Raw genomic sequence first — 16,992 nt, forward strand, 5'->3', positions numbered from 1 at the left:
ACGATGATGTACTTGTATAACCGTGACGACTTGAATGGTCCAATAATGTCGACACTGATCATGTGGAATGGGGAATGCACTTCAATCGGCTGCAAGAGACCTAGCGGTGCAACTAGTGAAGTTTTCATTTGTTGAAAAATATCGCAATGGTTGGCAAAGCCTTTGATTTGCTGGTACATTTTCGGCTAGAAGTATTTCATGCGGATGGCTTCGAACGGGCGTCGGGTATCCATGTGAGCTCCGTACTTGCCTCCGTGAAATTCGTTAACAACTTCAGCCCTTTTGCTTGCAGGAAGGCACATCAGAAAGCGTTGGTGAATCAGGCCCTGATCTCTCTTGTAGAGAACGCCTTCGTGTATGACGAACTGAGGTCGTGCTCGCTTCTGCTGTTTTCTGGTACCGGATTCTCCCTCTAACAAGCTGAAGATGTCTTTGCAGAAAGCATCGGCATATTGTGCTTCATCAAAGTTTGCCAATGCTTGGCGTACTTAAAAAAAAATTTGGAAGAACTTGGTGGGAGTTTTCTTCAGAGTGAGAGATTCTAGACAAGCAATCAGGAGGACCGTGTAGTTTGCGGAATTTGTAGATTACTTGAAAATCGAACTCTTGCAGAACAAGACACCAACGGAGTAATCTTTGTAGCGCATCACCCAACAGAGCGCATGATGGTCAGTCACAACTTGAAACTTCCCTCCCATTAGAGAGGGGCGAAGTTGTTCCAATGACCCTTTCACAGCTAACGCTTCAAATTCTGTTGAGGTGTAGTTGTTTTCAGCGCCTTTGAGAGAACGGCTCAGGTAGACTGCAGGCCGTAACTTGCTACATTCTTCCTCTTGTAGAAGTAAAGCTCCTAGACCCAGCCGCGATGCGCCCGTATGCACTTCAACGTTTAACCGCAAATCGCCCGAAAATGGTTTCAGCGGCGGTGGCTCACAAAGGCAAGCCTTTGTGAGCCACCGTAAGCACCGTGAGCCACTTCGTAAGCATCTTGCTGTGGGTCTTCCCATCGGAATGGAGTGTCCTTTTCAACAGCGCGCGCATAGGGGTGGCATGAACGCTGTAGTTTGGTATAAACTTCCTGAAGTACAACGTCAGTCCTAAAAATCACTGAAGCTCCTGGACGTTCCTTGGTGGAGGGAAATTCTTCACAGCTGCCAGTTTCGTCGGATCCGGAGGAATTCCCTTTTCTGTAACGTGTCCAAGGTAAACAATTGATGCACAAAACCAAAAACGCTTCTTTAAGTCCAGCCTTGCGAAATCAGTCGAAGACTTCTTGCAGGCGGCTCAGGTGTTCTTAAAATGCTTTGCTTTAGAAGACAAATTAGTTCATGTAAACTAGAGCGTTGTCGTACTTGAGGTATCCAATCACTGAATTCACTGCGCGCTGACACGTGAAGGGCGCTCCTATCAATCTAAAAGGCACACGAAGAAATTCGTACAGTCCATATTGAGTCACAAATGCAGTTTTTTCAGTGTCGGCCGCATTCATTGGAATCTTGTAAAAGCCTGAAACCAAGTTCATCACTGAGAAGAATTTGCAACCAGTGAGTGCTTGCAATGCGTCTTCGATTCTTGGCATAGGATAGACTGTGTCTTCCGTAAGTGCATTGAGGCACCGGTTGTTGTGACGATTCAGTCTGAGAACGCGAAGAAGACAGAAACCCTGCAGAAGCGGGGAATGGACGAAGCAGAGCGCGCGCCGCCGCCGCCGGGGGCTGTCAACGTGGCCCCCTCTCCCTCGAAAGAAGGGACCGCGGTGGAGGGGAGCGGGGGGCCAGTTGGTTCGTTGAAAGCATGTACGACAGAACGCTGTAACCGTCTGTACTTCTGTATAAAGAAATCCAGTTGTTTTCCTTTGCACTCGAACGAGTAGTGGTGTTTATTGAACGTCGACAGCGACCGAAAGGACCTACACATATTCGCTACTACAATATTTTGGTGCCGAAACCCGGGAATCTTGAAAGATGACCGAACTGTGAGTACATCGGCGAGCAACAGGGATCGACTGCTCCGTTGAACGTGGACGACGATCGGAATGGAGCTACAGAAGAAGAAACGAAAGACTCTGCGGGCTCAAGTAAGTCGACTCGTTGGCGAGGCAGAAAAGCTGCTACCGCTGCCTGCGCCCAGTGTCGAAGAACTTGAAGTGCTGATAGAACGTCTTCTGCTTGTGGAGGCTCAACTGAAGGAAGTGAACGCGGAAATTGAGCCTTTACTGACCGATGAAGACGCAGAAGACGAGTTCACTCATGCCATCGAGTACAGTGACAAGATCGTAACCTGCCTGGCGAGACTGAAAGGCAGGGTCAAACGAAGTTGCAACAATAACTCAGGTGGTGGCAACTCCGAACAAGACAGCAACGCAACAAGAACAAGGACAGCAACGGCGGCAAAAGTCAAACTCCCAAAATTGGAGCTTCTAAAATTCAACGGAAACCGAAGGAATTGGCAGCCTTGTTGGGAGCAGTTCGAAACCGCCATTCATAAAAATTCGGACTTGGCGCCGTCGGAAAAGTTCAATTACCTGAGGGCTGCACTGATCGGAGATGGAGAGGCGGCAATTGGGGGTCTGCAGCCAACATCGGAGTGCTACGATGACGCCATCGACATCCTGCGGCAGAGGTTTGGAAACCAGGCGGCGCTCATCCAAGACCACATCGACAGCCTAATGAACCTAACACCGGTCTCGTCACCACGGAACGTCCGAGCACTGCGCCGCATGTACGACAACGTCCAAGCTCACCTCCGAGGCCTGAAGGCGTTGGGTGTGAGAGAGGAGTCGTACTGCGCCATGCTGTATCTCGGCCTACTTCGCGCACTTCCATCCGACCTCAGCCTGGATTACAACAGAAAGGTGACATCGAGAAATGCGGAAGAGGCCAGCCCTGCGGGAACATCGAGCAGCGATACCAGCTCCGAGACTTCAAAAAAGCCGTGCACCTCGGCCTGCTGAGCGACCTTTTGAACTTTCTCCGCATCGAGGTAGAGACCCTGGAAAATTCCATCATCGAGCGACCTGATGGAACTGGTAAGCCTCCATCTCGCTTCCCTACGCATGAACGTGACAAGAAGCCACAGCAGTTTGTGAAGTCACGACAACCATCAGCTGCCGCGCTGCACTGCACAGTTAAAGGGATGGAATGCTTTCTGTGCAACTCAAAAAGGCATGCCACAAAAGACTGCACCGAAGAAATCCCTCTGACAGAGAAGAAACGCATGTTGCAGCAAGGCAGGAGGTGTTTTAGGTGCACAATGCCGCATCATACAGCGAGAATGTGCACGTGCGTACTGAGTTGCGGCAAGTGTCACGGCCGGCACGCTACCAGCATGTGTGACCCGCATTACACTCCGCCTAAACGGATCTCTGACCGATCGGACGACACGAAAAAAGAGAAGAATCCGAACGAGCCTGTCAGTCTCCAGACTACAGAAAAGGGCAGCGTGAGACCAGCCGTTCTATTGCAAACCGTAACAGCATGGGTTGAGAGTGGCAGGCAGATGAAGTTGGCCAGGCTAATGTTTGAAACCGGCAGCCAACGCACCTTCATAACGGAAAAGCTGTCACGGGAACTCAACTGCAAACTCCTCGGAACGGCGATTCTGGCGGTTGGCGTGTTCGGAGGTGAAAGCAAAGAACGCACCTTTCGGAGGGTTCTGGTAACCTTGAGAAGCCGACTGAATGACAAAAAAATTGAGATCGACTCGCTAGAAACGCCCAAGATCTGTGAGCATGACCTTCCCAGCCCTGATGAAAACATTCTGATCAAGTTAGAGGAGATTGGCCTCTCAGTTGGGGACGATTTGAGTGGACAGAGCGATCGAGACGTTGACTTGCTGCTGGGATCCGACCACTACTGGACTGCGATGACCGGACGGATCCACCGACTGACGGAAAGTTTGACTGCGGTGGAATCCGTATTCGGATGGGCAGTCCAGGGACGAACGGGGTCACGCACAAGCAGAATGAATTGTTCCCAAGCGATCGTGCTGAAGGCAACGGCGCCAGATCTCGAGTCTTCCTCGCTTCTAAGGAGCTTTTGGGAACTCGAAAGTGCCGGAGTCATCGACGCCTTGGATAACGACCCTCCGGGGGAACATGTTAGGCGAAACTTTGAAGCCAGCATCACTCAGTCGAATGGCAGATACGAAGTTGCCCTCCCTTGGAAGGCTGACGTGAGGCTCGCCGACAACAAGCAGGTGGCGTTAAACAGAATGGAGAGCGTAAGGAAAAAACTGTCAAAAAACAAAGGTCTCCTCGAAGAGTACGATCAGGCAATTCGGTTCTATCAGAACAGTGGAATAGCAGAAAGGGTTGATGACGAAGGTAGCGATGAAGGAGCAGCGAAGGTGCTGTATTACATGCCCCACCAGGCTGTAGTACGAGAAAACCGCAGCAGCACAAAGCTAAGGATTGTATTTGACGCTTCATCCCACTGTGCAAACTCAAAATCTCTGAACGACAGCTTGGAAAGCGGCCCGAACCTTAATCCGGATCTGGTCGCCTTGTTCCTGAACTTCCGGACACATCCCATAGCTTTGGTCGCGGATGTGGAAAAGGCCTTCTTGCAAATCGGAGTGAAGGAAGAGGATCGTAACGCGCTCCGATTCCTCTGGTACAAAGACCCTCCGCGACCAAATGAACCAATTCCGGAAATCGAGACTTGGCGAATGACGAGGGTGACTTTTGGAACGACTGCAAGTCCGTTCTTGCTGGCCGCTACCCTTCAGCACCATTTCCAAGCTATGGAGAACGCCTACCCAGGCACTGCACGGACGCTAAGGAAATCGGTGTACGTTGACGATTTGTTGACTGGGGCGGCCAGCGAGGCAGAGGCGAAGCGACTGTATGCCGAAGCGAACGAAATATTCATGCTGGCAGGCATGAGGCTCCACAAGTGGGGCTCAATTAGTGCAGCTCTAACAGGAATGTTTGAAGAGAACGGCGGCGTTGAAAGAAACTTGGGCTAAGTAGCGAACGTGCTGAAAGTGCTGGGAATGACTTGGAAACCCAAGCAGGACTGCCTGATCTTTTCTCCGGACCAAGTGGTCGAGTTCGCACAGCGCGGAGGAGACACAAAACGTTTCGTTCTCCAGACGACAGCCAGATTATACGACCCTCTCGGACTCCTGTCACCATTTGTCGTGAAGGCCAAAATCCTCTTTCAGGAGATCTGGAAACGCAACCTTCGATGGGATGACGTGCTGCCAGAGCAGCTACTGAAGGAATGGATCGCTTGGTGCGATGAGCTTGCGAACCTGAAGGAAATCAGCGTGCCGAGGTATTACGCCACGGAGCTTTTGGGAAACGTGACCCATCGAGCGCTGCACATTTACGCAGATGCCAGCACGGTGGCCTACGGAGCTGTAGTCTACCTCTTAACTATCGACGACACTGGAGCCACAACGACGACACTGCTTCTGGCAAAAGGCCGAGTGGCGCCACTGAAAGAGGTCACCTTGCCCAGGCTTGAGCTGATGACCGGCTTGATAGCCGCGAGGCTGTATAAGTACGTCAAAACGTGCCTCGAGATCGAAGTGAACGAGGTTCACTTTTGGACCGATTCCTCGATTACCTTGCATTGGATAACGGGAGACCCGAGCAGATGGAAATTGTTCGTCCGAAACCGCGTGCAAGAAATCCAAAGCCATTCTCTGGACGCGACATGGCATCATTGCCCTGGGAAGGACAATCCTGCCGACTTGATGACACGAGGTTTGAGGGCATCGAAACTGGTGTCATCGGATCTTTGGTGGAGAGGGCCGGAATGGTTGTCATTGCTGGCGACGGATTGGCCGAAAGAAAAACGCACTGAGCTCCCACAAACCACCTTGAGGAGCGGCAACAACGGGCTGATGTGTTAGAGATTGCCACGGAGCCATCTGCGGAAATGCTCGACATTTCCAGATTCAGCTCGGCGTCCAAGGTCAACCGAACGACCGCTTGGATTTTCCGCTTCCTCTACAACCTGAAGTCCACGGAAAAAAGATCGGGACCCTTGACCGCGACGGAGATCCAAGCAGCGCGAACACACTGGCTGAGAAAGGCGCAGCAGTCGGCGTTCTCGGCTGACCTCAAATGTGTGACCGAAGAAACCAAGTGTCCACGTGATTCTCCCCTCCGAGACTTCATCACCTTCATCGACGACGAAGGAGTGCTTCGGATCAAGAGCCGCTTTCACTCGGCAAACATGACTTACGACGAGCGAAGCCCCGTCGTCTTGCCCAAACAGCACAGATATTCAGCGCTGCTGGCGATCGACGCCCACCGACAGGTTCTGCACGCAGGAGTGAGAGACACCGTCGTCCAGCTTCGTGAGAAATACTGGATTCTGCGAGGCAGAGAACTCCTGAAAAAGGTGGTGCGTGCATGTGCGACGTGTCAGCGTTTCAGTGCTACACCGGGGTGCGCGCCAACGGGACCTCTGCCGAATGATCGGACAACCAGAGCAGATCCTTTCGAAGTGATCGGCACTGACTTTGCGGGCCCACTTTATGTTAGAGACAATGGTGTCACGCGTAAGGGCTATATAGTGCTATTCACCTGTGCGGTTACGCGAGCTGTGCATTTAGAACTGGTACATGACATGACAACTGCGAGTTTTTTGTTAGCTCTCCGCAGATTTGTGTCCCGGAGAGGGCTGTGTAGCGTCGTGTACTCGGACAATGCCTTGACATTCAAGCGCGCCACCAAAGAACTGCTCGAACTGTGGAATGTGTTGCGACATCCAGACGTGATCGACCACTTTTCTAGCGCAGGGATAGAGTGGAAATTCATTGTCGAGCGGGCACCATGGTGGGGAGGCTTTTACGAAAGGCTGGTGCGTTCAGTGAAAGGGGCACTGAAGAAAGTGATCGGGAGGAAAGTTTTGGGCTGGCACGAAGTGGCCACCATTTTTACAGAAGTGGAGGCGGTGATAAATTCCCGTCCCCTCACGTATGTATACAGTGACGTGGGAGAGGGCACCCCCTCACACCGGCCAGCTTTCTCACTGGGAGGCGGCTAACTACACTGCCGACGGAAGTCGCGCAGCAGCCTGCTTCGACGCCCGAGGCACTCCGCGTGCTCTGGAGGCGCCGAAAACGCCGGTTGAACCAATTCTGGGTGGCATGGGGAGCCAAGTACATGCGAGAGCTAAAATCGGCCTATGCTACCGACAGGAAGGAGTCGCCACCTCCCAGAGTGGGCCAGCTCGTGCTCATTAAGGAGCCGGTACCACGCTTGCTATGGAAGCTTGGAAGGATCGAAAAGGTTTTTGAGGGACGGAATGGTAAAGTGCGCTCGTGCACAGTAAGAGTGCCACTCGGCGTAATGTTAACGCGCCCAATACAGCTCGTTTACCCGCTAGAGATGGAATGTGCTTGAGCCCATTCGGTGGGGAGTGTGTTGTGACGATTCAGTCTGAGAACGCGAAGAAGACAGAAACCTCGCAGAAGCGGGGAATGGACGAAGCAAAGCGCGCGCCACCGCCGCCTGGGGCTGTCAACTGGGACCACCGGCGGGGTCCGCGCGCGCGCCACATATGGTTCTTGTTTCACCGGGGAACGTGGCCCCCTCTCCCTCGAAAGAAGGGACCGCGGTGGAGGGGAGCGGGGGGCCAGTTGGTTCGTTGAAAGCATGTAAGACAGAACGCTGTAACCTTCTGTACTTCTCTATAAAGAAATCCAGTTGTTTTCCTTTGCACTCGAACGAGTAGTGGTGTTTATTGAACGACGACAGCGACCGAAAGGATCTACACATATTCGCTACTACACCGGTAACCGACACAAATGCGTATCCAGCCATCTCTTTTTGTTACCAATACCAACGGTGGTGCCCATCGACTTCTGGATGGTGCAATTATTTCGGCATCAATTAGGTCCTTGTTCCTTGCTTTCACGATGTCGCGTTGAACCGGAGATAGTGGGTGAGCGCCTTGTGCGATTGGTTTTGCGTCTCAGGTCGGTATTGTGTGTTCCTCAACAGAACAGTTCCCAACATCCGTACTGGTTGTGAAAAGCATTCAAAGATTTGCTGCGAGGAGCTCCTTGGCTTGTTCGAACTGGCTATGTGTCAGCGTTGAACCAAGGCTCAATGAAATGCATTCAAGTTTAAGGTCTGATGCTGAGCTTCACTGCAAGGGTCGAACGCTGGTTCCTCGATATCCTCCGGATACGGCAAAGTAGTACAGCGGAATATATTCTCTGCTTATTCAGCGCTGATGTCTAACTCTGTGATGTCGGAGACGACTTCAGCCAATCCCACTGTCATGCCAGGAGTCAGGATAACAGGTTGCGTTGAACAGTTCGTCAAGAGAACGTAGAATATTCGTTCCGTTGAGCTTAATACCGCTGGTTCGGGAAGAACGGTTTGTCGCTCAAATAGCAAGCGCGTTCCACCAACCTCCATCTGTACCTCTTCTTCCGATTGGGGTGAGCTAGAAAACTTGACCATTAGAAGCTTCCGCGATGTTGCTGCAATGTGGGTCTGCTTTACAAGGCTAATCTTCGAATGTCTCTGACGCTTAGGCACCTGAAAGGTGTTCGTACCCCTGCCAGTAATGGCTTTCGATGTGACCAGAAACTCATTCCAAAGGAGAATGCGTTCTCTCTCGAGGTGAGGGACAATGGAGGTTTGGCGGAATGCTAGGCCGTCAGCAACAATCAACGCAGTCACTTCTCCTAAATTGATCAGTGGCTGGCCATTTGCTACATCGCAAGCCACACCATGCTCAACCCGCTTCTGACTTTGCAGATGCTGGTGTGCTTCGCCGCCACCGGTGTGTGCCCGTCCCTTCAAGACAAGCCTGGAGCATCCTACCCCCCTGCACCCAGGAACTTAGCCTGGGAAGCTGGCCCCCCCCTTGACGCTCCGGATACCGCTGCTCCGCCAAAACCAGCCCAGTGGCCCACATACGGCTGGCAACCAATCCCATCGATGACATCACCGGTCACATGGCCGGTGTCGTCGCTACAAAACCGCTCCGCCGATGTCGTCAGCCTGGGGCACGACACCGCAAGCCACACCATGCTCAACCCGCTTCTGACTTTGCAGATGCTGGTGTGCTTCGCCGCCACCGGTGTGTGCCCGTCCCTTCAAGACAAGCCTGGAGCATCCTACCCCCCTTCACCCAGGAACTTAGCCTGGGAAACTGGCCCGCCCCTTGACGCTCCGGATCCCGCTGCTCTGCCAAAACCAGCCCAGTGGCCCACATACGGCTGGCAACCAATCCCATCGATGCCATCACCGGTCACATAGCCGGTGTCGTCGCTACAAAACCGCTCCGCCGATGTCGTCAGCCTGGGGCACGACACCGCAAGCCACACCATGCTCAACCCACTTCTGACTTTGCAGGTTAGTTATCTGAACAATTGTAAATCATGTAGAAGCAGTAATCGCTTCCTTATTGCTGTGTCGTGCCCCAGCGACTTTAAATTGCGTAGTATATTGAACTTGTGTGTTGACGCGATTGCTTTTGGTCTGTCTTCTCAATTAATTCTGCTGCTCTCTGGTGACGTGGAACTGAATCCTGGGCCAACAAGAAGCAGTGAAATAGTCGCAGTCTTAGATTCTATCAAACGCGTCGAGGACTATTTAGAAACTATTCGATCAGAGATAGACGGCCTTAAAACTGCCCAAGCTGCCCAGGAAAAACAAATTTCTTCAATTATCAACCGACTCGAAAACCTAGAAAAACCAGAGCCCCAAACCAACAACCCTAGTGATAATAACGATTCATCCCACATAAGCCGCGAAATTTCTGTGCTCAAAGCCGCAACTATTGACGCTAGCAACCGCCTACGACGCAACAACCTTCTCTTTCTTGGTATAAAAGACAACATAAAGGAAACATAGGAAGAGTCGGAGCAAAAGATATCCATGTTTTGCGCCGACAAGCTTAAACTTACTCTTGAACCGGGTGCGATGGAACGCGCGCACCGCATCGGGACCTTTTCAGAAAACAAAACTCAACCTATCATCGTTAAACTAGCCCACTACAAAACGAAGGAACGCATTTTGAGCTGCGGTCGCATGCTTAAAGACACAGACTTCGCCATTAGGGAGGACTTCGCAGCTGCCACCCGCATTGGCGGTCAAAGCTGTTGCAGTTCATCCGCCCCCAAAAATGCGCATTTAAACTGAATCTCGACAGACTTCACGTGGACAAAAAGTGCTACATGTACGACCAGAATGGCGACAAAATTGTAGAAATCAACCAAAAACAGACTGTGCATGCCATAGCTGATGAATCATCAGGTGTGAGCAATAAAACCACCGAATGACGCCCCTCTGTCCATTGTACCTCTAACTCTCGACCAATCCGATCATCAATGTTAAATATAAATGTTGCCTTCACTAATATACGAAGCGTGCTGCCTAAACTCGACAGACTACATAGTTTTATCGAAGCTGTAGAAGCCGACATTGTCGTTCTAACGGAAACGCGGTTACATGAAGGCGTACTAGACCACGAAATCTTCCCGCCTAACATGGGCTTCACTTTATATCGCCATGATCGCATTAATCGTCGGGGTGGAGGCGTGCTCATGGCTAATAGAAACAATCTATCATCTTCTCTTATCACTCATGACGACACATTAGAACTAACCAGGGTGCTAGTCTCAAACGTTGCCCTAAAGGCAATTTTTGGCATCTGTCACCGGCCGCCTGACTCTGAACCTGACTTTTCCATACTTCTTTCAAATTCACTCACCCGGATTAAAGAGAAGTTTTCGGAAGCCCCTAATTTTCTTTTCCATTAGCTGATGAATCATCAGGTGTGAGCAATAAAACCACCGAATGACGCCCCTCTGTCCATTGTACCTCTAACTCTCGACCAATCCGATCATCAACGTTAAATATAAATGTTGCCTTCACTAATATATGAAGCGTGCTGCCTAAACTCGACAGACTACATAGTTTTATCGAAGATGTAGAAGCCGACATTGTCGTTCTAACGGAAACGCGGTTACATGAAGGCGTACTAGACCACGAAATCTTCCCGCCTAACATGGGCTTCACTTTATATCGCCATGATCGCATTAATCGTCGGGGTGGAGGCGTGCTCATGGCTATTAGAAACAATCTATCATCTTCTCTTATCACTCATGACGACACATTAGAACTAACCAGGGTGCGAGTCTCAAACGTTGCCCTAAAGGCAATTTTTGGCATCTGTCACCGGCCGCCTGACTCTGAACCACGGTGTAGGAATATTCCTACACCGTGCTCTGAACCTGACTTTTCCATACTTCTTTCAAATTCACTCACCCGGATTAAAGAGAAGTTTTCGGAAGCCCCTATTTTTCTTTTCGGTGATTTTAATTTCCCTCAAATAAATTTGCCTTTACTATCAACCCCTAGTGCATCCCCGTCTAACGAATCCAAGCAATTCACCCGCCGCGGTGGCTCAGTGGCTAAGGCGTTGCGCTGCTGAGCACGAGGTGGCGGGTTCGATTCCCGGCCGCGGCGACCGCTTTTCTGATGGAGGCGAAAAGCAAAAACGCCCGTGTGTACGAGATTTCGGCTCACGTTAAAGATCCCCAGGTGGTCAAAATTAATCCGGAGCCCTCCACTACGGCGCGCCTCATCGCCTGCGTTGCGTCGGCGCGTTAAACCCTACAATCAATCAATCAATCCAAGCAATTCCTTGATCTGACGCTAAATTTTACCTACACCAAGCTATAACATGCCCCACAACAGGCGATATCACTTTCGATCTTCTTCTAACATCAAGCCCGGATGACATAAAGCGCACAACAGTACTCCCTCGGTTCAGCGACCATAACCTTATCCACAACTGCATATCTCTACCTCTGATTAGAAGGTCTCCAACTGAAAAATTCATAACTGATTACAAACGAGGAAATTTTGACGCTATCAATGACAAACTTAGTTCCTTTCTTGACAGTTTGCGCGGATCATATCAAACCCATTCAGTAAACGCCAACTGGCAGATGTTCAAAAACACGATACTAAACTTAGAAAAACAGTATATTCCGACCATCCGCGTAAAATCGGATTCCAATAATCACTGGTTCAACAAACAACTGAAAAGTCTCTTAAATCGAAAAAAAACGTCTTTACAGGACCGCCAGTCAATGCAATAACCTTTCAGCATGTGAAAAATATCACCTGTGCGCCAAAAAATATATTAAGGAACTACAAAAAGCCAAAGATAAATATTTTTCTTGTGACCTACTATCTGTCCTCCGCTCAAATCCTACTAAATTCTTGCGCATGCACTCTCCAAAAAATCAAAGTACTAACATAGATCTTCTAGACCCAGACGGAGAACCAATGGACGCAAAAAGGTTGCAACCGCCTTAAATGACTACTTTTCATCTGTATTTTCTACCCCTAACACTGCACAGTCCACACGACTACCTACCCGTTCCCCCGGCGCTGTATCCCCCGAAATAGCATTTAACCCTGAAGGAATCGTTAAACTAATCACTGGTCTTAAGATATCTTCAGCGCCAGGATGTGACCAAATAACCACCAAACTTTTAGTTAACACCGTCACAGTTGTTAGTCAGATTCTTTGCCTCATCTTCATGCAGTCTATTGGAACAAGCGAAAGATAGGCCGAATAGTAGCGATCTTTAAAACAGGAGAGCGAACTAATCCAGCAAACTACCGCCCGATTTCCCTGACTAGCATTCCTTCTAAATTACTGGAACACATTATATCTTCTCACATCGCGACTCACCTTGAATCAATAAATTTCTTGTATAACCACCAGCACGGTTTCCGAAAGAACTTCTCATGCGAGACCCAATTGGCCGAGTTTACCCACGACCTACTAAAAAGCATGGATGATAACCTTCAGATTGATGCCATATTCCTTGATTTTTCCAAAGCTTTTGATCGCGTACCACATAATCTATTACTTAGCAAAATTCATTCACTTGGCATTGCACCGAATATTGTCTCCTGGGTTGAACACTTCCTCTCTAACCGTAAACAATTCACCTCTGCCAATATACATTACTCCTCTTTAACTAACGTATCATCAGGCGTCCCTCAGGGCGCAGGCTTATCACCTCTTCTATTTTTAATATTTATAAACGACCTGCCCACAAATATTGAAACAAAACTACGACTATTTGCAGACGACTGTGTCATATACTACCCCATTCACAACATTGAAAACAGTACTATACTACAACAAGACCTCGACACAGTTGCGCTATGGTGCCAAGACTCATCAATGCCGTTAAACCTAAGCAAATGCTAATCGATGTCATTTTCCCGTAAGCGCGCCACTGTTCATCATACCTACTTTATCAATTCGCTTCCACTCGATTCGGCTTCCTCATACAAGTATCTCGGTGTGCACATGTACCCATCTCTTTCATTTGCGCCGCACGTGCAGTCCATCTACTCAGACGATCTGCGCACGCTTGGTTTTCTGCTCCGTAATCTAAAATCTGCACCTCCTGACGTTAAAAAACTAGCATACTTAACATACGTACGCCCAAACCTCGAATACGCATCGTCCATTTGGAATCCGTCCCAGGCATATCTCGCTAACGAACTAGAATCAGTCCAAAACCACGCAGCCCGCTTTATAACCTCACAGTTCTCCAGAGAAATCAGCGTCACCGCCCTAAAACAATCAATCGAACTGCCATCTCTCGCGTCACGCCGCCTCATCTCACGCGTATGCCTCCTGCGGTTTCTTTTTCCGCCCGAAATCAAGACACGAACTTTTACAGCCCCCTAACAGAACTTCTTCTCGCATTAACCATTCTAACCCTATTGCACGAATCAACGGCCGTACATCCGCAATGAACGACTCCTTTTCCCCCCAAGCAATTACACTCCGGAATCACCTCCCCGACACCATTGTTGCCACACCTGACCGCACATAATTCCGCGCAAAATTGGAATCCCACTTTGATTCCACCCAATAACCCGTGGCTGTAGATATATCCTACCAGCGTACTGTATGTATAATTTTTTTTTGCCAAGTTGTTTGTACTCTAATTCCCAGTCAAAACGTTTCTTTTGTTTGTTGTTTGATTCGTTTTTGTTGTCATTCTTGACCAAACTACCATATGCGTATTCAGAACTGTATTGTTTATAATAATTTATTCATATTGAATTGTACAGCCTCACAGCATATTTGTTGCCCCCCCTTATGTAATGCCCTCGGGCCTTTAAGGATGCAATAAAGGAAATGAAATGAAATGTGCGTGCAGGCGGAAACAATTCGAGCGGACTGCCGATGCGGCGAAAGTTTTTTGTTTGATGTTGGTTTTTAAAACACCGTATTGCATTATTTGAATACTGAACCACCTGTCATCTTTTTAATTTGGCAGCGCCGCCACCGGCTATCCACTTGCGACAGGCAAACGTTTGCACTTGTAAGCAGCGTGCCAAACTGAAAACAGATTGCGGTCCGTCTTGGGTCGCGTAATCTTTTTGTTCTAAATCAGAGGGTTCTGAAGCGAATTTATCATTGTTCCGGATTATCTCTGTTCTCGCCCATTGCGACGGAAAGTTCTACGGAACACTAGCAACCAACATCAATTGTTCCACATTAATCGCACGCACATACGTAGGTAATTCACTTCGCCTGTGAAAAGTGGCTTTATCAGTCGCTTAATCTGTGTGGGAGAGTTACAAGGGAAATCCCATTGCCTTGTAATCTGAACATCCCAATACGAAGAAGGTAGCCCATCTCAATGACACGTTATAACCAAATTATTTACGAAACTGCCAGCGTTGAGACAGAAAGTGGAATTTGCAGGTGCGGGAATAGGCTGTAGTACTTGAACATACAACACAGGCTATATAGAGCAAGAACGACAGATTCATAACAGCTAAACGAAAATAGGTTGCGGGTTCAATTCCCAGCCGCAGCGGTCGCTTTTCTGATGGAGGCGAAAAGCAAAAACGCCCGTGTGTACGAGATTTCGGCGCACGATAAAGATCCTCAGGTGGTCCAAATTAATCCGGAGCCCTCCACCACGGCGCGCCTCATCGCCTGCGTTGTGTCGGCGCGTTAAACCCTACAATCAATCAATAAACAAAAATAGGAATGCCAAGGAAAAGAGACAACCCTCACAATCCGCTTTTGCTGTCGCTCTTTTTCGCTTTTGTTCTATGTAGGCTTGTATGTTCGACTTAATTTTTCAAACCGGATCACTTCCACAAGTTTTGAAATGAGCAAAAATTCTTCCGTTAATAAAAAAAGGTGACGCGTGCTTTATGGATGATTTTCGGCCCATATCTATTCTTAAATTCTTGGATAAGGTTCCAGAAAATCTTATCGACACTCGTCTATCCCGCTGCGTTAAAACATTCAACTTACTCGTACATTCTCACTTCGTTTTGTGCTGCCCTATCACTAACATTGCGACTGCGTGCCTAACAGACGAAATTAAATCTTTCATTGATCGCTGCGACGTTGCTGCTGCTGTTTTCTAGTCATGTATTTCGAAATTAGGGGAATCTCAACAGAATTAACCATTCTTAGGGTGGTTTCGGACCTCGCCCATTACGAGGGAACGCGCTATGCATCTCTAGCAATCAACAGCAAAGGTACCGCATACAACGCACGTACCCGCATTGTTCATTTATTTAAGCAATGAAATGCGGGTTTATATTTCGCAATAACCCGCCGCGGTGGCTCAGTGGCTAAGGCGTTGCGCTGCTGAGCACGAGGTCGCGGGTTCGATTCCCGGCCGCGGCGGCCGCTTTTCTGATGGAGGCGAAAAGCAAAAACGCCCGTGTGTACGAGATTTCGGCGCACGTTAAAGATCCCCAGGTGGTCAAAATTAATCCGGAGCCCTCCACTACGGCGCGCCTCATCGCCTGCGTTGCGTCGGCGCGTTAAACCCTACAATCAATGAAATCAAAATTATATTTCGCAATAACCTGCGTAGGAGCGATACAGTCGGAATCATATTGCATGGTGATTGGATAACGAAGAAGGTAGCCCCTTCAAACGACACATTATAGCCAAGCTATTGATGATACTGCTGGGGCGTAGACAACATGTCAAAATTGCAAGTACATGAACAGGTCATAGTAGGAGGGTATTTAACAGCTGCTAGGTACATCAACAACGACTGATGCATAACGGCTCTGGTTAGGCGTGCTGAAATAGAGAAGAATGCCGTAGAAAACGTATTCCCAATTTCATTTATATAGAGGGGATTTGGATATTTAGTCTTGATTCCACGCCTTTGATATCTGCTGAAACAGCGCAGTTGACTACGTCCCGCCGGCGGTCAGCTGCCGCAGAGGGGGTTGCGTACCCGCGACTCGCCGCGGTGTTCACGGGCCCCCCAAAATTAAAACAGGCTAAGAGAGAAGTGCCCGAAAACCACCCGCCTGACACCATCCGGTCAGGGCTTGCTGTCGAGATAGCGCAGTAGCATGCAGGTCCTTCGGTTGTCAGCCACTGAAAATTAATTTTCGTAACTTAATTGACAGCGCTGAGTTTGTGTGGAACGACCGGCCCGGTGGCGTCTTGTGCCGCACGCCGAGTGAGCGCCACTAATATTTGAAGTAGCGGCAACTTTCCGCCCGTGTCGACGTCGCCTAAGAGTTCATAATAAACTTCAAGTTAGTACGGGCATTAGGATCTCGTTAATTAAAGTGAAGTTTTAGTGTTCGCACTGATGTCTGTATCGCGAATACGACCTGCAGGAAACCCAACGTTCTCACTGATGACCATGATGGTTGTGAATGAAGTGTAGCAAAATTAAGCCGCATCCCTGCGAAGCTTGACGAGAGCTCTGATACGTCCTCCGCTAAAGGTTTATGTGCAGCAGTGGTAGAACTGGCGTAGGCGCACCAGCGCGACGTAAGTAGGCCGAACGGGAGGTAGTGACGTGAAGATCAACAGCCGTTACCCATGCGATGACGAAGATATAAAGATACAAACTTTATTGGTTCAGGAATGGTGGGCATGAATCAGGCACATCGGTCAAGGCAGCCGCTGGGATGAGAATGGCCTTGCTCTGCATTTAAGCCTTACGTTATGCCTAGCGTGAGAT

The 16,992-nt window shown here is 49.3% G+C and overlaps 2 protein-coding genes across 2 annotated transcripts in view; both read left to right on the plus strand.

Moving 5' to 3' along the window:
- Positions 1-3,327: 3,327 nt before the first annotated feature.
- Positions 3,328-4,968, plus strand: LOC144148381 (uncharacterized). The gene has a single exon (XM_077679923.1). It carries the CDS (start codon positions 3,328-3,330, stop codon positions 4,966-4,968), a length of 1,641 nt encoding a protein of 546 aa, XP_077536049.1.
- A 27-nt stretch (positions 4,969-4,995) lies between these two features.
- Positions 4,996-16,992, plus strand: part of LOC144148382 (uncharacterized) — a 100,430-nt gene continuing 88,433 nt past the window's right edge. Inside the window, exons 1-2 of the mRNA XM_077679924.1 lie at positions 4,996-5,507; positions 5,906-6,312. Of these exons, the coding sequence (XP_077536050.1) occupies positions 4,996-5,507; positions 5,906-6,312 (919 nt within the window). The remainder of the gene's footprint in view (positions 5,508-5,905; positions 6,313-16,992) is intronic.

Source organism: Haemaphysalis longicornis, unplaced genomic scaffold, assembly GCF_048455015.1.
Source record: "Haemaphysalis longicornis isolate Haplotype H1 unplaced genomic scaffold, Haemaphysalis longicornis Haplotype H1 scaffold_8, whole genome shotgun sequence".
NCBI classification, from domain to species: Eukaryota; Metazoa; Arthropoda; class Arachnida; order Ixodida; family Ixodidae; genus Haemaphysalis; species Haemaphysalis longicornis.

What these genes read in the sequence shown, in the direction of transcription:
- LOC144148381 (XM_077679923.1), top strand. Translation starts at nt 3,328, where the DNA reads ATGTGTGACCCGCATTACACTCCGCCTAAACGGATCTCTGACCGATCG.